Raw genomic sequence first — 22,493 nt, forward strand, 5'->3', positions numbered from 1 at the left:
TGAACAGAATTTGAACCCCCTTGGAGCGAGGCCCCGCCCCGGCGCCTACGGCGCCGGTTCGGGGCGTCCAATATCAAATTTTAAAAGGTTAGGGTTAGGTTGGGCCGGTGTGGGTGGGGTCATCGCGCTATATCTCAGCAACGACGCGACCTACGACAAAACAGCAAGACACCTTTCTTGTTCGTCTCGTCGAGGCGGACAAGTTTTCCGTCTTGCGATTTTCTCGTACGACTCACCGTTTCGGAGATATTCAATATATACCTTTTTTTAACCCCCAAGGGGTGGTAAAAAAAAAAAAAAAAAAATTCGATAAAATTAACGACAATTCCTCTTTTTCCAAGACTAGAAGATAGCCGCGAGTCCACGTCCTGATATCGCTCCGTCTCCGAGATTTCGCTATTTTTTGAAATTTTAAAAATGTAAAATTAAATTAAAGACCTTTGGGGCTCTTGGTAGCCCCGTCCCTCAAGGTAGAAAAACTTTATTTCATCCCTTAATCTCTGCCAATAAAAATTGAATTAAATAAAAACGAAAAAACTTTAAAAATTAATAACTCGGAAACTACAAGTGGCACGGCTCTCTCTCTTCGCGACAACGAAGGTACCATCCAACCCCTTCTACCCTATAAGTTTCGTTTCTTAATCTCTGAAAATAAAAACGAAATTGAATAAAAACGAATAAACTTTAAAAATTAATAACTCGGAAACTACAAGTCGCACGGCTCTCTCCCTTTGCGTGGTACAAGGTATCAATAGCCCCCTTGTATCCTGCGAGTTTCATCCTTCTATCTTCGTCGCGCGAAGAAGCAGCAGCAGGAACCTGTTCCTGGCACCCCCAAGGGGTGGTTTTAAAAATTCGAAAAAATCACGACAATTCCTCTCTTTCCTAGATTAGAGGAAAGCCACGAGACCCCGTCCCGATATCGCTCTCCGTCTTCGATATTTCGCGTTTCACCCCCAAGGGGTGGTTTTAAAAATTCGAAAAAATCACGACAATTCCTCTCTTTCCTAGATTAGAGAAAAGCCACGAGACTTGGTCCCGATATCGCTCTCCGTCTCCGAGATACAGCGTTTCACTCCCAAGGGGTGGTTTTAAAAATTGGAAAAAATCACGACAATTCCTCTCTTTCCTAGATTAGAGAAAAGCCACGAGACTTGGTCCCAATATCGCTCTCCGTCTCCGAGATACAGCGTTTCACCCCCAAGGGGTGGTTTTAAAAATTCGAAAAAATCACGACAATTCCTCTCTTTCCTAGATTAGAGGAAAGCCACGAGACCCCGTCCCGATACCGCTCTCCGTCTCCGAGATACAGCGATTCGAGGAATTTTAAATTTCTTTGAATAAATCCAAGATCTTAATAGCGCCGTCCCTGAATGTAAAAAAATTTACTCACCTTGTTCGAATATCGTCTTGCTGCTGACTGCGGTGCATGCGAGGAAGATGGCAAGGATAAAGAGAATATTAAACGAATTTAAATTACACGCTTAATATTCTCATCACCCTAACTTGTTTCCCCGTCGTGTGTCCGCAGGCTCCGATAAAGTATTTCACGAAATCGGTACTTATATTTAAGGATGCTCCTCGAGGCGCATGCGAGAAAGATAATTATTTTTAATAACTCTGAAACTATACGTCGCACAGCTATCTCCCTTCGCGACAAAGTAGGTACTGTTAAACCCGTTGGACCGTGCGAGTTTCGTCCCTTAATAATTTTGTCATATTGTAGAAATTAAATAAGTTAATATCTATCAATATCAATAAGATACTAGATTCACAATGCAGTATCTTATATAAATAGTTAAGTATAATTGTTATATACTTTCAATAAATGTCAAATCCGTGTCATTAATTTTCCGACCAATATAGGTATAAATACATGTAACGCAGAAACCATTTTTATATATGAAACAGTCAAAATGAATAAAAAACTGAATCCTACATATAATATCTTGTATAACTAGTAAAATGCAAGTTATATATGCCACAATTCTAAATCAAAACCCTTTATTTTATGATTCCACCAGAATAAGTCAGAATACGAAATTTTTACATATCTTTGAGACTAAATAAATGAATATCTCTATTACTAGAAATAAGATACAAGATTCCCAGTGTAGTATCTAATATGAATAGTAAGATTTCATTGTTATATACTTTCAAAAATTATCAAATCCTTGTAATTAATTATTCGACCAATATAGGTATAAATTCATTAATTACATGTAACGCAGAAACCATTATTATATATGAAACAGTCAAAATGAATAAATAACAGAATCCTACATATAATATCTTGTATAACTTGTAAGATCCAAGTTATTTATACCTCAATTACATGTCAAGACCCTTAATTTCAAGATTCGACCATTATAGGTGAAAATACAGAAATTTAACATATCCCACACAGCACAAACGGCTGTTTGCCGACTGATAGTCGACAGTTTTTAGTCAACTTGAAGTCGACATCTTAAGTCGACGTTTAGTCAACTATTTTTAGGATGGTTTATTGTCGACTTTAACTATTGACTGTAAGTCGACTCAAGGTCGACTATTTCAGAAAATTTAAAGTCGTCTTTCGGCAAAGCGAAAAGTCGACTATAAGATATCTTTTCGTCTTACCGAAAAAGACAACATAAAAATGATCTTTTTGGCCAATCTTTTCGGTCAATAAGTAGTTATTTTATATGTACCGCGTAAATACATGTGCTGGCAGAGCGTGTTGCATTAGTTCGAATCTGGTATCACTGCGAACTGCGACCTCTTTGTTCCCAGCGATCGAAGGAAGCGGGCGTGGAGAAATAGAGAGGTAATTATAATCCAAGATAATCTCACAATTAATTTTAGTATATAATTAAAAATATGAAATAAAAGGTTATTAAGAAAGAATAGAGATTTATATATATTACAATATTTTTAACTCACACTAGCTCATTTTTCGGAAAACTTAAAATATAAAATTTAAGGTTATATTGGAAAAGCATGCAAAAATATCTTATTAATTGTTAGATACATGAACATTGTTATAAAAATAAAAATATATTTTATTAACTTTATTCAACTAATAGTTATTTTGCTAAGATCACAAAATTTTAAATTGTTAGCACATTAAATCATATGCTCTGCCACATGTCTGCTTCGCTACAAACTTTTATTATCTTTCTGTTACAGATATCTGTGGTATATGTGGTTATATGTAAAAGTGGTCTTTGCTGTTATATACGCAAGCATTTTGGTGTTATACGCAAGTGTTGGTCTTTATTATTGCTTATATTGCAAGCCTTTCTCCTGTGGCACGACAAACTTTTCTGCTGTTATTTTAAGGTAAGTCATTTTTTATCAAATAAAACAAAATTAAATTTGTGAAATTATATCTTTTAAGCAAAATTAAAATTAAAAACATTTGCACAACGTTGCTCGATTTTAATTAAGCATATAACAATTTAAATCAAATTTTATCTTAAAATTTTTATTTGCACATTACAAATTTATTAGCAGATACTTTTTTTATTACACCCTTTGTTTATTATGCTTTTACTGCTTGTTTTTTTTCAATATACTCTAGAGTCTTATCAATTATTGTTTTTGTTTTTTTACATTATATTACAGTTATGAAAAAAGTATTACAAGTTGTCTATATCTAAGCGTGCTATGTGAAGTTTGATTGGCCTATATTTTGCAAGTTGCAATTTTAATTTTGTTTCGTGCATTTTAATATTTTTGCATACTTGTCTGTTGCAAAACTGTTTGTAGAATTTTTCATTGTTTACAAAAATTGAAACATTGATATAAAAACGTTTATTGCGTAAAGTTTAGCATTATAAAACGCAAGCACATATGCTGTACACTGCCGAACTTTATATAATCTTATAATTTTGAATTTTTTTATATTTTATGATCTAACTTTTTATAGGAAACTGTTCAATAAAATGTTTTTACTTTTATTGCAATTTTACGACTTTTCTAACATGACTTCAAATTTAAAATGGATGAATTATGAAGAATGAGTCAATGTATGAGCGAAAAATATTATAATGATTAAAAAGATTATATCATTATGTGGCAATCGTCAATTTATAAATATGTTCACGATATATTCAAAGTTTAGCATTCTTGATTTAAGAACTTCTATTTCCTACCTAAAATAACTTGAATGTTGAGACAGTACATCATTTTGTAATGTTTGCATTGAAATATATCCAAATGGTTTTTTTACAATATGTAATTTTTTTTGTAAAAAGACAACATTAGCTTGAAATTCTGATTAGAGAAATTATGAATATGTTGTCTTATATAAATTTTTTTAAATTTTAGTATCTTATTTTTTAGCCATGTTTTAAGGAATGTAAATAAAGAGTTTTCCTACAAATAACAAATTTTAGATCATGACGATGAAGTCACATATTTATAATAAAATTTATAATTTGTAGTTGTTTATAACTACAAATATATATATATATATATATATATATATATATATATATATATATACACAATATAATTTTTCAGAATGGCGTTTTACGTACTACTGTATGATACGTTTTGTATAACAGTACCAACAATATGGATAGACTTTGAGCGATCAACATTTCAAATGACGAAAAACAGTAAACAGCTTACTCAAGCTTGCATCAAAAAGTGGTCACCATGTGATGATTGGGATAAAGTAAAATTTCAGAAGAGCTTTGGACCTTATGGTTTGTTTTATATATTTATATCTTACATTAAAATATATTATACATAAAATACTTACATAAAAATAATATTTATTCAAAAACATATTACAGAAACATACCAAAATGCACGGTCGGTAGAAAAAGCAATAAGCGACATGTCTGCGTCAGATGACAATATTATTAGACAGACACAAACAAATAATACTTTGAAGAAGAGATTTATCAAAAAACGAAAATTCTATGGCGACACATCGAGCAACGAAGGTATTTATAGAACATATTTTTATAATAAATTTTATGTATTAAAATTACAATATGTACAAATGTAAAAATTAACAATTGTGGAAATTTCTAGATGAACCAGAAAAGAATAAAATTACAATGCCCTCAAATTACATTCCACCAACAGAAAGCGGATATGTATCCGATTCAGCGAGCCAACCGACTAATAAATTATTGACGAGTGCTAAATCAGTCTTCGAAGATTGGTTAGATGTAACAACGCAAGATGTAGCGGATTCCTGTGACGAAGATTCTTATAATGAAAAATTGCAATATTGTAATACAGGTATTACACTAACTGTTATTTTTATCTTGATTGAAGAATTGTATATACAAATGAATGTTAAATTTAAAAATCTTATATTCTTTTATATCGCTTTTTAGAAATGCAGAAAACGATGCCACACGATGGTTGTGATGAACAAGAAAATAAAAAATCTTCTAAAGGTATATTTTAAATTGTTATTACGTAATATAAATTTTATGATGAGTGAAAATGTCTATAAATAACAAATCTTATATTGTTCATATTGCTTTACAGAAATGCCACAAGCTAATATAAGTGTAAAACAGAAAAAAGAGAAAGCAGCTCAATCACTTTCACACGGTATGCTTGAAACTTATTTTTTTCTTTCATTTCATCTAATACAATTATTGGTTACTGACGATATAAACAATATATTTCAAATAATTTTACAGAGCGTTCAAGAGCTAGACCAACAATATTGTCAGATGTGAGAATTTGCCCTTCTACAAGCAATTCGATTCGTGAAATACACGTCATGCATAGAGTAAATTCAGTAGAAGATATCACAAATAATAGAGAAGAAAATTTGGAAATCCAATCAATAAATTTGCAGCACACATCTTGTTGTGGTAAATTTTGTTTTATTTACGTCACAGTTAATATAATGCAAAATAAAAGCGATTATTGTGAATAATAGTAATAGTTTAATTTAGTGATTTTAATAGGTTACTTCTTGTTTTTGTTGTTTAGAAAAATGTCGGCGAGGATATTGTTCAAAGTTTGCGACACTTGAGCGTAAACTCAATCGGATTATTCACTTCCTGGAAAATCCAAAAGAAGTACAAAATGAAGTACGACAGGTTGATTTCTCTTTATTACCGAATTTTCCTCTTACGACGGTAGAACAAGTAGAAGCTTTCAATAATCAGTTGGAGGATGATAAGTTCGGCGACAATTTGTAAATATCTTTGTGATTTGCAAATTATTAACACAAATAATACATCATGATTACTGTAAATGAGATGAAAGATTCGAAACTCGCTCCATCCATTATAAGAATTTTCAATAATTGAATATAACTATTAATACAATTAATTTAATATTAATTTTTAATATTATATAATAGTTTAATTTTCCATTATCCAATATAATATTAATTTAGTTAATTTATATAATGTAATTAATTAAAACCATGAACGCAGTTAGAAAAAAGAATAAATTGAACGAATTTTGCAATGAAATAATACATACTATTTGAAATATTTGTTACAGATTGAAAAAATGTCACAAGTGGGCGGAGAAACTACCAAAAATTGTAAGAAATATAATGTCGCAAATTATTGGCTACGAAGTTGCGCAGGCATATACATGGACAGGACAAAAAAAGAAGTTATCTTTAAAAAAATCGAAATTATCAGATTCAGTAATTGGTATTCACAACATTTTATTCAATATTATTTGCGTTCTTTGTCTCTGAACTGTACTAAAACAGAGTGTTTACTGGTAATTTCTGGAAAATTGAATTTTTAAGAGATTTTTTTTCTTAATGGAGTTTACAGCAACATTGTTTACACTGGCTGCATCAGAGGGTGCTGGGACTGTCGCCCTTGGGTGACAGAGTCCGCTCCGGTGCAGCCAATATATTTTCTTTTTGTTTCAAAAAGAGGAAAAAATCCAGTACTCTGTGGCATATTTTCAGAAAATATTCACATTGGCTGCATCGGAGGGTCCTAGGACTGTCACTCTTGGATGACAGAGTCCGCTCCGGTGCAGCCAGTATATTTTTTTTTCTGTTTCCAAAAGAGGTAAAAATCCAGTACTCTGCAGTGATGCAAGATTTCACGCGCGACAGCCACTTCGCGACAGCCATCTTGCAGTGGAGGGGGTAGGTCGGCAGCACAGAGCGCACCGAAAAGATGAGAACCCTTGTCCTTCGAACATATGTAGAAGAGGACAGGTATATCTTTTGTCCTTTATTTTCTTTTGATAGAATAGAGCTACGAATTTCGAGCGAATCCGGAATACTGGCGATAGCGAGTTGGCGATGCGACCCAATATGCAAAAAGAAAATATAAAATATAAAAAATATATTTAATATTATAAAATAATATTAATAAAATTAATATATTTTAAACATAAATTAAGTAACTTATATTTAAAATTTTAATTAAAAATAATTATTAATTAATAATAATTATAATTAATAATTATAAGTATATTTTATATATAAAAATCCACTCTTGGCCAATATATACGCCTTTCTATTAAAAAAGATTTTTTATCTTTAAAGAAATAATTGTAATAAAATAATATTTTAATTTATAAATATTGTTTAAGATTTTATTCTTTTTATTCCCTATTTATTTTGTACTAATGTACGACGTATTGTTGCTCAACGGAAACCGCGAGAAGGTGGTGGTATCTTCCGTCAAAAAATTTAAAATATTGTATATTGGGAAATGTCATTATTAAAAAAATATTAAAATTATAAAATAATAAAAATAAATAAATAATTAAAATAAAAAAAAATTAATAAAAAAATTAATAAAATAAATAAAAAAGAAATAAAAAGTCAATTATATATAATTAATTAATAAAAAGTGAATTGCATCCCAATATACTTCGTCATATAAATATATTATGTGTATGTGTGTGTATATATATATATTATAACCGATAAATTTTAATCAATTTAATAATTATCGTTATTTTCGCGGAACTTCCCTCGGCACGATCTCTCGGAGCATTCGGGCGCTCGAGCGTGCGGGTGAAATTACTGAATTCTATCTAACCGGAAGGGGCGCCAGGCACGGGAGCCGTGCCGCTACTCCCTGGGACTCCGCGACGCGGTAGCCGCGTTCGTCTCGAATCCGGCACGCCCGATCCAATACCCACTAAGAGATCGCGACGATCCAAGGCGCGGCAGCTCGGCCGACAGCAGGGGTTCGGTTTGCGACAGCGCCAGAAGGAGAATAACGGGGCGACTCAGATGGGTTTTCAGGAGTATATTTGCGTAAACCAGAGAAAGTAATAAATAAGAAAGCGTATTAACGACATAGTATGAATAAAAACCCGAACAATATAAATTCAATATATGGTATTACGACAAACGGACATTCGGTCGACAGAGGAGACCGTTGAACATAATTTGACAAAATAATATGATCCGAGTCACATCGAAATTTTCGCATACGGATGTCGTCGTATTAGAAATATGCGGAAGTCGCTCGCGCCGCCCGAAATTCGATACTATAAACGTACGGTCACGCGCCGGGACATCAACGTACCCGCGCCGCGCACGTGATCCGCTCCTTCGTGGCTACCCGCGTGAGTATCGAATCCGGGACTTCTCGCTCGCGCCGATTACAACCGAACGGAGGGTCAGGTCCTTTTCGTATACCGCCCTTCGCTCATTATAAGATAACAAGTAACAAAATACCCGCGCTAAATACGACTTTACGAGCTCACCGATCTTATGAATTATACCCGACAGCTAACGAGAAACGTATAATCGCGATACACAAAATGAATCGGACAAAATTTTCTATCGCAGAGCTCGGACTGTGGGCTCGCCGAAAAGAGAGAGATTTTCGCGTAATAAGGGGTTCGAGCGAGTCGTCCTCCGGTGGCCGTCACACAAGGCCTCCCGAGAATCTATGACGTGGCGTCGGCCGCCATTTCGGCAATTATTTCGGCAACTACTTCGACTCGGCTCTATTTCGCCGGTGCGACTCGCTCGAACAATCTACCTTCTGAATGGGTCGGGGATGGCGACGACGTCTCACCAGCTTCGTCCTCCGCAACGTCACTCTCGCTTTGACCTCTATCTGCGCGTCTGTTTTCTCGTCGACAGGACCTCTACTCCCTCGCGCGTCTTGCCCGACAGTGACGAGTGGAAGTCTCGCCGGAGACACGCTGGCGCCGTATCGCCGAACTAGGCCGCTCGGGGCGCTCCCGTAATCAGGGCCGTGAGGCGGCCCGGAGGATCCCCGCGGTCGTTGTGGCGGCTCATCGCTTCCGCGCTCTTTTCTTTCCGGGGTCGTTCCTCCATTCCCGTAGGATACGGGCGGGAAAATCTTGCGGCAGCTTACGGGGGCCCGATTCCGGCCGCCTCGGACACCGGGTGTCGTCCGCCGCGAGTCCTCAATCGATCGTGGATCGCATCCGGGTCCGGGCGCCGGGCATGCCATCGGGTCCCTTGCCGTAACTCCGTGGCGGGGCTCCTGCGCACTTCTCGCGCGGAGTGGCCTTCCCCTTTTCCTCAGTTCTCGATCCCTAGGGAAGAGGAGATGAATATTAATTTTACGCGGCATCTACTGTCCCGAAAAGTATTTACAGTCATGATAGTTTAATAGCGGTCTCACCGAGCGTGTTCCGTAAGGCGTGGCCTCCCCTCGTCCTGTTTCTTTCCTTTTGCCGCTTTTCCTCCGGATGAGATGTCGTCGCTTCTCCCTCGACCTTCGCTAATTTCGCCAACAGCTGCCGCAGCAATCGCAACAGCTACGGCAGCACGCAATCGCAACGCGCAGCGGCGGAATCGCGTCCGATTCCGCGCTCGAATCGCTCTCTCTCTTTCTTATCTTAGAGAGAGCAGAGGTCCCAAAATCACCCCCCCGGTCGGGTCTCGCGACCCTTGTGACGGACAATTTCACCAAATGAAAACTGTCACGTCACAATATATATACATATATGTTTACATTGAATGCATATATATATATATATATATATTATATATTATATACATATATGCATATAATTATATACGTATATATATATTTATTTATATATATATTTATTATATATTTATATACACAATTTTCTTACATGCTTATAAGCATGACGTCTTTTAAATAAAATGTATTATTAATAAGACGAGGGACCAGGTATGTCGGCAACATCAGCGTCTGCAGCATGTAGGTTTAAAATATTTTTATTTTTTTTACAGCAGTAGCATATAATTTGTCCGCCGACATAAGAAACAAATGTTTTTCATTAACTTGCATGTTTATAGCTGTTTCTCCCCTCGTCTTTAATGCAGATTTAAATACACAAATAGCATTAACAGAAGCCGACGAAAATTTATTACATTTTTTGTTTTTACATTATTTAAAAGAGAAAACATTCTCTCCGGATCGGCATTAGAATTTGGAAGCGATCTAATAGTATTTATAACATTTTTTAAATTAGGATATTTAGCATTATTATTGGTGTCTCGACGTTGTAAAATTTCTTTCCAAGCATTATCAAAATTTAATTTAGTGAGGCTTTGTTTTTTTTCCATTGTAAAATCTGATGCTAATGCAATCCATTCTTTTTTTAAAGCATCTTCATCAAAACCGCTAATAGTTTTAATGACGAAAGAAACGTTATTGAATGATGTTTCTCTATTATAAAATAAGCTTACAAATGGTTGAAAAACTATTAATTGTGATAAAAATGTGTCATTTATTGGTAATCTTTTACGAATTTCTTCTGCAGCAGTCACATAAAATGTTAAACAATTTTCTCGAATAATTTTAACAATGTCTACGTGACCTTCCAGTAGTAATTCGTTAAGATATTCCTCACATTCTGAACCCAAAGTAACTTCATTAAGATCTTTTTGATTCTCCTTTAGAGAGAATGCAATATTTTCAGAAAATGGTTGTAAATGCTCTTCTTTTAAAAAATTTTTGCAGATTTGGAAAATAAATTTTTTGGATTTTGGTTGTAATAAATGAATTCTGGTTTCTAATGCTTGAAAAAATGCATTAAATGCATTAAAGAAATTTAAAGTATATTTTGAAAAAAGAAAATAAGCTTTTAGTTCTACGTTGTTCATCATAGACAGTAGATATTCTCCAGAATTTTTTTTTTCCCTTACAACCATTTCGGTAAGAAAATATTTAATTGTATCCCAAGATTCAAGAAGTCGTTCGACACATAAATAATGAGACAGCCAGCGTGTATCATATAATTTTAATATTTTGCGATTTGTTTCTTGGAAACATTCACAAAATTCTCTGAAAATTGCTGTACGTTTTGGGCTGCTGTTCAAATAATTAGAAATATTTTTTATAAATTCATTGCAATACGCAGGTATTTTATTACATGCAGTATGCGCTGCTAATGCAGCGGAGTGGCAAGGGCATGTTAAAGTTAGTAAACGTGGACATAGTTCTTCCAACTTTTTTTTTAACGATAAATATTTCCCTGTCATAACAGATGCGTTATCGCACGATAAGGCAACAATATTTGGAAATGGTATCTGCAGTTTCCACATTTCACATTTAAATGCCTGAAATAACTTTTCTGCGCTTGAATCTTTGGCATCAATATCGATTAATTTGACTAATTGCGAGCGAACATCTAATGTCTCCGAATCAACGTATCGGACAAAAAAGTCATCCATTTATTATTATGTTACGTCCAGACTCAAGGAAGGAAGAGTCAAAAGGAAGGACGTAACTACTTAAATCGAACAACGCCAGGTAGTGCGTTTTGTTCGAGCCGAACGAACGTGTTTAGGCCCCAAATAGGTCAACGACCGCGAGGGTCGCTCTTACGCTATTTAAGGCGTTCGCTCGGTGGTCCCTTTTCGGCAAGAGAATTTAATCTCTTTTGCGCGGGATGGGACCTTAGTGCGATCTCTGGACGGAGGAAATGAGAGCGGGTTAATCAATTAATTAAACGCGAGTTCATAATAAAATTAAGTTTTATTTATATAAATAAAAACGGTGAAGAGACGGATACATAAGTAACAATTAACTCGCGCGCGGGATTTAATCTATAAAAAGGTGTGTGTGTGTGTGTTTCGCGGGTGTTACATAAGTACGGAGGTCGTCAATCGGGACATAAAGGGGGGAGAGTTTATTGTCTAAATATATTATGGTCCCGATTGGTTATTACAATAATTTTTCATTTTAATAGTTAGGTAACAAATAATAATAATGTATACATGTGTGCGTATGTGTCATGGGAGTTCCCGAATCTGGATGGTGGAGGGAGGATAGGATCTTAATAAGACTTGCGCTGGGACGGCCAAGGGATATCTACGCTCAGGAACATACCAAGGGATAATCTCTTCAGGATTTACGTCGATTAGATGTTGACGCAGGGCCTCATGTTCTACTGGCCCCGGACCGATTGTAAAGGTTCCTTCCGGGACTTCCCTTATTCCCGGGAATTGATTAATTAACCAAGCTCTGAATTGGTCGTAGGTGAGCTCGGCGTGCGATTCTAGTTCTTCCGAACCGTCGTCGCTGAGATTTATCGTCTCAAAATCTTCCGGTAGTTCCCGGTTTTCGGAGGGCGTTGGGGAAGAGGGAGGTGAATCCCCAAGGGTAATAATGGAGGGAACCGGGGACGGAGATCGAGGTGAATCTGGGCGTGCGGGAGAGTGGGGAGGTGGAGGAGAAAGGTTCCGCTGAGATTCGGCAGGTGATTCAGGTGAATCAGCGAGAAGGAAGGGAGGAGTTCGCTCCTGTTCGGTGGGTTCGAAGGGTGAGGGAGAGGGAATTCGCGGGGTTCCTGCGTATTCAGGGGATGAAATCGGAGAGTAATGAGGTGGGTCGCGGTTAGGTGTATTACAATTTTTTTCTTTGGCGTAACTATTAATAGTGTTAATGTGTTTTCTAGTTAATATTTCGAGTTTTTCGCGGAGTAATTTATGGTCGTCGGTTGTAGAAAATAAGTCCGCCGTAGCTCGAGCCAACTCTCGCCTTAGACGACGATTGCGACGATTTCGGGACCGCTTTATGACCCGTTGGGAATGGCGCGTAGTCTCCACTAACAACAGCGATATATGAGAGCTGTTCTTCGAGAAGGAGTCCTTGAATTCAATATTTATTTAAGAAGTGAAATTTTAATATTTATTCCGAAGAAATTTGCATCTTTGCAATTTTGTTTAGGGTGAGGGAACTTTGCGAGAGCTCTCACTGCAGTTATGCAGGAAACCCGACGGATACTAGGGAAGGTCGCGGCTTGCGCTGCAGCTATACAGGAAACCGTGAAACCAGGGCTCGCACTGCAATTATGCAGGAAACCGTGAAACCAGGGCTCGCACTGCAATTATGCAGGAAACCGTGAAACCAGGGCTTGCACTGTAATCATGCAGGAAACCGTGAAACCAGGGCTCGCGCTGCAATTATGCAGGAAGCCTTCAGCGGGGGAAGGAAGGGTTCAGGAATAATTAATACGAACTTCTTCGAATATTAGGTAACAGCTTTGAATAAAAGAAATTAATTTATTCAAGAACTCTTTTTAGTAGAGTGAGATTGTATATGCATATAAGGGGACTTACTACTTATGGCGTGCGTCGATAAAATGTTCGGTTCAAGATCGGCCCGTTGTAGGATCAGTGGGCCTCTAGGTCTGGCTGGTATATCCAATTGTTGTTATGCCGGAAGTTCACAGAGTTTCTCACTGAGTGTTCACGCTGATTTCACACTGAGAATTCGCACTGAGAATTCTTTCGCGCACTAAGTGTTGCGGTGAAAACGCAAGGAAACTGTGGATGTTCGACGAAGAACGATAAGTGACGCTCCGCAGAGAAGTTCGCGTTTATATCCCGGTTTTTGATTCACGCCCTCCGTTCCGCCTTTTGACAAAATCCTGCGAATAGAAGTTCATAATCGCGTTTTTAATATTTTTACTTTCCCTTTCTATGGGGAGCGTTGCAAGGATCGACGAATCAAAAGTTTAGTGCAGGCGTCTGCGAATCGGAGCTCGCTTTCCCAAAAACGGGGATGTCTCGAGATTTCGATATCGGCGGCGGTGTTTGTTGTTAGTTTTTCCTATATCGCGATATTTGTCGTTTGTTAGTGCCGCTTTTATCGCCGGGTTCTCGCTTTATTGCCCTCACGTGCGGCTTAGAGCTTGTTTGCTGAGAGGCGATGCGTGTGGCATATTTTTAATCTTTATATTTTTCGCCGCTTTCTCGCGAGAATACCCGCAGGTGTGCTATCTTATTTTGCACACTTTCGTTTTCATTATTTGTTTTTCCCTAATTTTACTAGGGAAGGATTTGCTTTCGGCGCGTTCTCGCCGTCGTTGTGTTTTCCCGATTTACAATGTTTGTCGGTTTCTCGCGAGAGTTTCCGCTGCGGTGCCGCTTCGCTTGGCACGTTTAATTTTATCAATTCGTTGTTCTAGTTTTCCCCTCAAAGGTGGGCTCGCTTTCGGCCCGCTCTCGCCGTCTTTATGTTTTGCCGATATGTGATTTTAACTTATTATTCGCGAGGGTGTCGGCAAGAATCCGCTTTCGGCATCTTTCCGCCTGGTCTCTTTTATTTACCGATTTTGTAATATTTATCGATCGCTCACGATATCTGCAGCTGTCCGTTTCGCTGGGCACGTTTTCGTTTTATTATATACGTGCCGCTTAGATTATTATTATCTTTTTTCTTCCTTTTTTATTTACCTAACAACAAACTTCGCCTTGGTCGTGGGAAAGAAAAGAATCGTGAAGTCCGCCGGACGTAACAATTAGATATGTCTGATGTTTCGTCAATAAAAACTGAAAACTTTGTATTTTGAATTTTATTGACGACACGATCCGTCTCAATCGGACACAAAACGTTTGTAATAATGCTTTTACATTTCGTTCGACTCATGCTCATGCTTTTCAATACGTCAGGATCTTCTCCTATTTGTTGAAAAAATGTAAGAATCTCTGTTGCATTTTGATGAGAAATGTTTTTATCAGCAATTAATGCTGCATATCTGATTTCCGCGGATTTTTTACGCTCATTAAATGGCAAAAGAGATTTATTTTGCATATTTAAATCTTCTAAATTTGATAGATTTTTTTCTAGATATTTTTTATATATATTTATATGTGTTTTGGATTCAGCATGACGATGGATTTGCGATAAACTACTAGCGATAGATTTATCGTAAATCAAACAAAAAAATAAACTTTCGTCATGTGGCACTTCACGCAACCAAAGTTTAAATTCTTCAATATCTAACCATTCTTTTTTAAATATTGATTTACGCGATTTTTTTATTGGTATCTCAACATTATCATTACTATTATTATCAGATGATAATGTATTCTTTTTAATATTATTTTGATGATACGCGGAGTCAGCATGTCTTAATATGTATGTTGAATTGCACGAAAAAGTTTTATTGCATATACTGCAATAAAATAAAGACTACTATCAGATGATACTTTACATACCCAAGATTTGTATCGGTCGTCTGTAAGCCAAGCTTCTGCAAAACTTCGCTTACGAGCTTTTCGGGGCTTCGTTAATTCAACACACATTTTTCGTTACTTTATACTATTTGTTAAAGCGAAATATATATACTGATCAAGAGCTAATTGCTCGAAAACGAGAGATGTTTATAGTAAAACGGTCTACAGCTGACTCGACGAATTTCGAAGACATAAATGTCAAAAACCTGTCGCTAGATTGTTATTGTGTCAAACAGCTGATTGGAGAGCTGCTTGACAAAACGAGACGCGCGGTAAAACGATCAACACGCGCAAAAAAGGTAAACACGGCTCGTCGGGAAGCCGAATATAATGATTGAAATACATTTCCCAATATACAATATTTTAAATTTTTTGACGGAAGAAACCACCACCTTCTCGCGGTTTCTGTTGAGCAACAATATGTACGTCGTACATTAGTACAAAATAAATAGGGAATAAAAAGAATAAAATCTTAAACAATATTTATAAATTAAAATATTATTTTATTACAATTATTTCTTTAAAGATAAAAAATCTTTTTTAATAGAAAGGCGTATATATTGGCCAAGAGTGGATTTTTATATATAAAATATACTTATAATTATTAATTATAATTATTATTAATTAATAATTATTTTTAATTAAAATTTTAAATATAAGTTACTTAATTTATGTTTAAAATATATTAATTTTATTAATATTATTTTATAATATTAAATATATTTTTTATATTTTATATTTTCTTTTTGCATATTGGGTCGCATCGCCTACTCGCTACCGCCAGTATTCCGGATTCGCTCGAAATTCGTAGCTCTATTCTATCAAAAGAAAATAAAGGACAAAAGATATATCTGTCCTCTTCTACATATGTTCGAAGGGTTCTCATCTTTTCGGTGCGCTCTGCGCTGCCGATCTACCCCCTCCACTGCAAGATGGCTGTCGCGAAGTGGCTATCGCGCGTGAAATCTTGCATCACTGGTACTCTGTGGCATATTTTCAGAAAATATTCACACCGGTTGTATCGGAGGGTGCTGGGACTGTCGTCCTTGGGTGACAGAGTCCGCTCCGGTGCAACCAATGTGGATAATATTTTCTGAAAATATATCAGTGAATGCTTGCCTTTTTTTAGAAACAAAAAAGAAATTATCTGTAAAATATGAATTCTCAGGGAAACATTTCGGTAAATACCCTGTAAAATTTTTTTCTCGCTTTCGCTAAACTTCAAATATTGTATTTATTTTATTTTAAGTATAACGATCACTAGTTCAGCCACAAAGAACATCTAATGTACTAAATGTGTATGATATTGAATCATTGTATAATCTGAATATATATATATTGTAGAAGGATAATCAATTTTTTTACAAAATATATTCAGACCTTACGTCTTGGGAACTATACCGATATTTACTTTCATCTAGATGAACTATTTAATATCATAAATTGCTTATATATATAGACTTTATTATAACGTTTTTAGCAATTGTTTTGAAGAAAAATAATACTACGATTAGCGAAATCGAAGCATGTATTCAAGAATGGTTACGACGATCTGACGACAGAATAAGAGCGTTACTAAAAAAATTAATATATTTATCATTCTAATACATTGTTGCCTGTGTGTTTATTATTAATATACCTATTATATAATTATTATTAATAAATTTTTATTTTAATAGTGGCATTTCTCAAAAACTTAATTAATTTAATTTTATTATACTTTAATTGTATAATAAAATTAAATTAATCAAATTTTTGAGAAATGTCACTATTAAAATAAAAATTTAATAGCTAATATAAATGACTCTAAGTTGACATATAATTGCCATTATAATGACTAAAAGTTGACTTATAATCGCCATAAAGTCGACTTCTAAGTCGACTTTTTAGCTGACTGACAGTCGACTATAGTCGAGTCATTTGTCGGCTGATAGTCGACTATAAGTTAACATTCAGTCTGACTTTGAAGTCGACTTTTGACTTTTTCTGCCGACTGATAGTCGACTAACAGTCGACTTGGTGCTGTTTGGGATACCAACATCTAAAATAATCGATATCTAATAACATGAATAAGATGATGAATTGTAACTGCAGCATCTCGTATAAATCATGAAGTAGAGCCATTATATATTATCCAAAAGTGCCAAATTCACGAAATTCATAATTCGACCAAAATGGGTATAACTTCTAAATTATCATGTATCGCATAAGTCAATATTGTTAATTTATCAATGGAAAAGAATAATAAACTTAATCTTCAGTATATATTCTTATATAATTAATAAGATACAAGTTATTTATACCTACATTAAATGTCAAAATCCTTAATTTCAAGATTCGACCATTATAGCTGAAAATACAGAAATTTCACATATCCTAACATTGAAAATAATGGATATCTAATAACATGAATAAGATGATGAATTCTCACTGCAGCATCTCGTATAAATCATGAAGTAGAGCCATTATATACTATCAAAATGTGCCAAATACACGAAATTCACAATTCGACCAAAATGGGTATAAATTCAAAATTCTCATGTATCGCATAAGTCAATATTGTAAATTTATCAATGGAAAAGAATAATAAACTTAATCTTCAGTATATATTCTTATATAATTAATAAGATACAAGTTATTTATACATCATTTAGAAATTAAAACCCTTTATTTCAAGATTCGACCATTATAGGTGAAAATACAGAAATTTCACATGTCCCAACATCTAAAATAATGGATATCTAATTACAGGAATAAGATGCTGAATTCTCACTCAAGCATCACGTTGAAATAATAAAGTAGAGCCATTATATATTATCAAAAAGTGCCAAATACATGAATTTCACAATTCGACCAAAATGGGTATGAATTAAAAATTCTCATGTATCGCATAAGTCAATATTGTAAATTTATCAATGGAAAAGAATAATAAACTGAATCTTCAATACATAATCTTGTATAATTAATAAGATCCAAGTTATTTATACCTACATTAAATGTCAAAACCCTTTATTTCAAGATTCTACCATTATAGGTGAAAATAATAAAATTTCACATATCCTACAAACCAAAATAATTAATATAAAATAATATGAATAAGATGCTGAATTCTCACTGCAGCATCTCGTACAAATCATGAAGTAGAGCCATTATATATTATCGAAAAGTGCCAAATACACGAAATTCACAAGTCGACCAAAATGGGTATAAATTCAAAATTCTCATGTATCGCATAAGTCAAAATTGTTAATTTATCAATGGAAAAGAATAATAAACTGAATCATCAGTATATAATCTTTTATAATTTATAAGATCCAAGTTATTTATACATCAATTAGAAATTAAAACCCTTTATTTCAAGATTCGACCAGTATAGGTGAAAATACAGAAATTTCACATGTCCCAACATCTAAAATAATGGATATCTAATTACAGGAATAAGATGCTGAATTCTCACTCAAGCATCACGTTGAAATAATAAAGTAGAGCCATTATATATTATCAAAAAGTGCCAAATACACGAATTTCACAATTCGACCAAAATGGGTATGAATTAAAAATTCTCATGTATCGCATAAGTCAATATTGTAAATTTATCAATGGAAAAGAATAATAAACTGAATCTTCAATACATAATCTTGTATAATTAATAAGATCCAAGTTATTTATACCTACATTAAATGTCAAAACTCTTTATTTCAAGATTCTACCATTATAGGTGAAAATAATAAAATTTCACATATCCTACAAACCAAAATAATTAATATAAAATAATATGAATAAGATGCTGAATTCTCACTGCAGCATCTCGTACAAATCATGAAGTAGAGCCATTATATATTATCGAAAAGTGCCAAATACACGAAATTCACAAGTCGACCAAAATGGGTATAAATTCAAAATTCTCATGTATCGCATAAGTCAAAATTGTTAATTTATCAATGGAAAAGAATAATAAACTGAATCATCAGTATATAATCTTTTATAATTTATAAGATCCAAGTTATTTATACATCAATTAGAAATTAAAACCCTTTATTTCAAGATTCGACCATTTTAGGTGAAAATACAGAAATTTCACATGTCCCAACATCTAAAATAATGAATACCTAATTACAGGAATAAGATGCTGAATTCTCACTCAAGCATCACGTTGAAATAATAAAGTAGAGCCATTATATATTATCAAAAAGTGCCAAATACACGAAATTCACAAGTCGACCAAAATGGGTATAAATTCAAAATTCTCATGTATCGCATAAGTCAATATTGTAAATTTATCAATGGAAAAGAATAATAAACTGAATCTTCAGTATATAATCTTGTATAATTAATAAGATCCAAGTTATTTATACCTACATTAAATATCAAAACCCTTTATTTCAAGATTCTACCATTATAGGTGAAAATACAGAAATTTCACATATTGTAACAACTAAAATAATGGATATCTAATAAAATGAATAAGATGATGAATTCTAACTGCAGCATCTCGTATAAATCATGAAGTAGAGCCATTATATATTATCCAAAAGTGCCAAATACACGAAATTCACAATTCGACCAAAATAGGTATTAATTCACAATTCTCATGTATCACATAAATCAATATTGTATATTTATCAATGGAAAATAATAATAATATGAGTCTACAGTATATAATCTTCTATAATTAATAAGATCCAAGTTATTTATACATCAATTTTATGTCGAAACACTTAATTTCAAGATTCGACCATTATTTCTTCGATCCGCGCCAGGAACACGGTCATCGCATCCTCCTTCTGCTTCTTGGCTGGCGGTAGCATTGGCGAAGTTATGCTCTCCTCCTTATCCGGGGAGGGCAGCATCGGCCAGTTGATTTCTGCCATAACCTCCTTTGCGTCAACGGCTGGTCTCCCTTTATTACGGGGAGTTCTCTGTGAGAGAGGTGCAGTTTCCCTTATGTTCCTGAGATACTCCACATCTGCTTGCAGTTTTTCCACCTCTTTACTGAGGTCCCTATTTTTTCTCGCCAGTTCTTCCTCTCTTCCTCTCGATTCCTCTCCGGCTGTCAGCCTGATTCTTCTCGACATCTCTTCCGTAGCGAGCTTGACTGTGGTAGTAGCCCTCCAGATGGGTTTCTTGAACGTGCTTTTAAGGCCCTCGGATTTTTTCGTTAGCCATTTCACCTCTGTCAGCTCCCTTCCTATTTTCTCCTGCAGTTCATCCGTTGTCCATATCTGTAACAGTGGCTCTAACTCTCTTCTTGTCGGTTCCTCCGCCTCCGCCTGTGTCCTGGTCACGGGGGGTTCAACGCCTTCTTTCATACTCGCTAGTAACTCCTTGTCCGCTTGGAGCTCCATTTCTTCCCTCTGCAATGTTAGCAATTTTTGCTTCGCCTCTGCTAGCCCAACGTACTGCCCCGTTGTGGGAGCTCGCCCACGTTTCCTCTTCCCTGTTTCGACGGAGGATGTAGTCTTTCTCGAGGAGTCCGAGTTGCGTCCATCCTCGTCTGACTGTGTCAGATCCACCGCCATTCCTGCTGCCGTACCACCCACCGGTACTTCGTCCGACTGGCTCTTCAGTCTCAACTTTATTGGGGGAACAACTTGTTCCATCCTCGTAATCTTCACTACTGGGTTCTTACCCAGTTTACTTTCCTCTGTTCGGCAGCTAGAAGTCCTTCTTAAAAAGCTAAAAGCATTAGGTCTCTCTTGCATCCCTCTGGATTGGGTTGCTTCTTACTTGAGTGACAGAACGCAAGCAGTGAGAGACGGCACTATCTCATCTCCGGTACATCTGACTGCAGGAGTTCCTCAGGGTTCCGTGCTTGGACCGCTCTTATTCACCCTATACGTGGCAGATATCAGCAAGGTCTTACAACATTGCAAGCCCAACTTCTACGCGGACGACCTGCAAATCTATTACCATTGTGAGCCAGCTGATCTACCTAACGGACTTCTGAAGGTGAACAATGATATCAGTTCCATTGTTCAATGGGTCACTAACTATGGACTCACGCTCAACTCGACTAACAATAAGACACAAGCTATCATCTTTGGTACGGCCAGATACGTACATTCAATCGAATATGACTGCCTGCGTTCAACATCAATGAACAGGCTATCAAACTCTCATCCAGCATCAGGTATCTCGGAGTAACTATTACCAACACACTGTCATGGAATCTACATGTTCAAAATGTCGTCAAAAGAGTACGTACGAAATTATATCAGCTTAAATTGTCTAAACACCTGTTACCTACTGAGCTTAGATTGCACCTAATCATCTCACTGGTTCTTTCGCACCTGGACTACTGCTGTGCGGGTAACTGACATAACGGATCAGCAGAACATGCAGCTTTATAGAGCAATGAATGCCTGCATTAGATTCGTGTCTAACGCAAGATGGGATGAGCATATAACACCGCATTATAGAGAACTTCGCCAGCTCAAGAGTGAAGCCAGAAGAAAGTACTTCATTGGTTGCCAGCTCTTCAATATAATATGCACACAGGAGCCACGTGTCATATATAACGAACTGGCCTTCAAATCTGCAACAGCACTGAGAACCACGCGAGCTTCAGGGGACTTACTCACCCTGCCCTTGTGCAGAACTGAAATCTACAAACGCTCTTTTAGATCCAGCCCATCCAGGCTATGGAACGACTTGCCGTCTGAAATACGGGGGCACGAACTATCAATGACTTCAAGAGCAAACTCTATGAACACTTGTTCAGTACGACTTTTTTGAAACTTTTGTTTCCGCCTCACCTCGTCTTGAAGTATACTATAATTATATTCTCACTATATTCACCATTACATCTTTCATCTTTTATCTCTCAAATGCACACTTCGCCCAAATTTTTATTTTCTATTGTATTTACCTTTCCATCATAATATACTATTATACTATTTCACACTACATATATATATACTATTTCACTACACACAGAGATACATACGCGAGGTTGCAAGACGTACACGCCACACATTTATTCATTGTCTCATTCGTCTATATATTGGAGTATCTGTGAGAGCGAATCATGTAACGCGACACATGGTGAATGAAATCTTTTATACTGTTTTGCTTGTAATCTGTTTTTTGTGCGCTTGAGGGGACGTAG

The 22,493-nt window shown here is 35.7% G+C and overlaps 1 protein-coding gene and 1 pseudogene across 2 annotated transcripts; one reads left to right on the top strand and one right to left on the bottom strand.

Moving 5' to 3' along the window:
• The first annotated feature begins 4,507 nt into the window (after window positions 1-4,507).
• On the top strand, window positions 4,508-16,990 carry LOC145947826 (uncharacterized; annotated as a pseudogene).
• Window positions 16,991-19,994: 3,004 nt separating this feature from the next.
• Window positions 19,995-22,464, bottom strand: LOC145947824 (uncharacterized). 2 transcript variants are annotated; one of them, XM_083057599.1, is made up of 2 exons: window positions 21,633-22,464; window positions 19,995-21,555 (listed from the first exon to the last, which is right to left on the bottom strand). In XM_083057599.1, the coding sequence occupies exon 2, from the start codon at window positions 21,085-21,087 to the stop codon at window positions 20,110-20,112; it is 978 nt and encodes a 325-aa protein (XP_082913725.1). In that variant the 5' UTR covers window positions 21,088-21,555; window positions 21,633-22,464; the 3' UTR covers window positions 19,995-20,109. The 2 variants fall into 2 exon arrangements, with proteins under 2 accessions (XP_082913725.1, XP_082913726.1); XM_083057600.1 differs by having other exon boundaries at window positions 19,995-21,061; window positions 21,113-22,464.
• Between the last annotated feature and the right edge of the window lie 29 nt (window positions 22,465-22,493).

This window comes from Prenolepis imparis, unplaced genomic scaffold (genome assembly GCF_030444845.1).
Source record: "Prenolepis imparis isolate NDT839.2.m4 unplaced genomic scaffold, iyPreImpa1.0 SCAF_157, whole genome shotgun sequence".
NCBI lineage: Eukaryota > Metazoa > Arthropoda > Insecta > Hymenoptera > Formicidae > Prenolepis > Prenolepis imparis.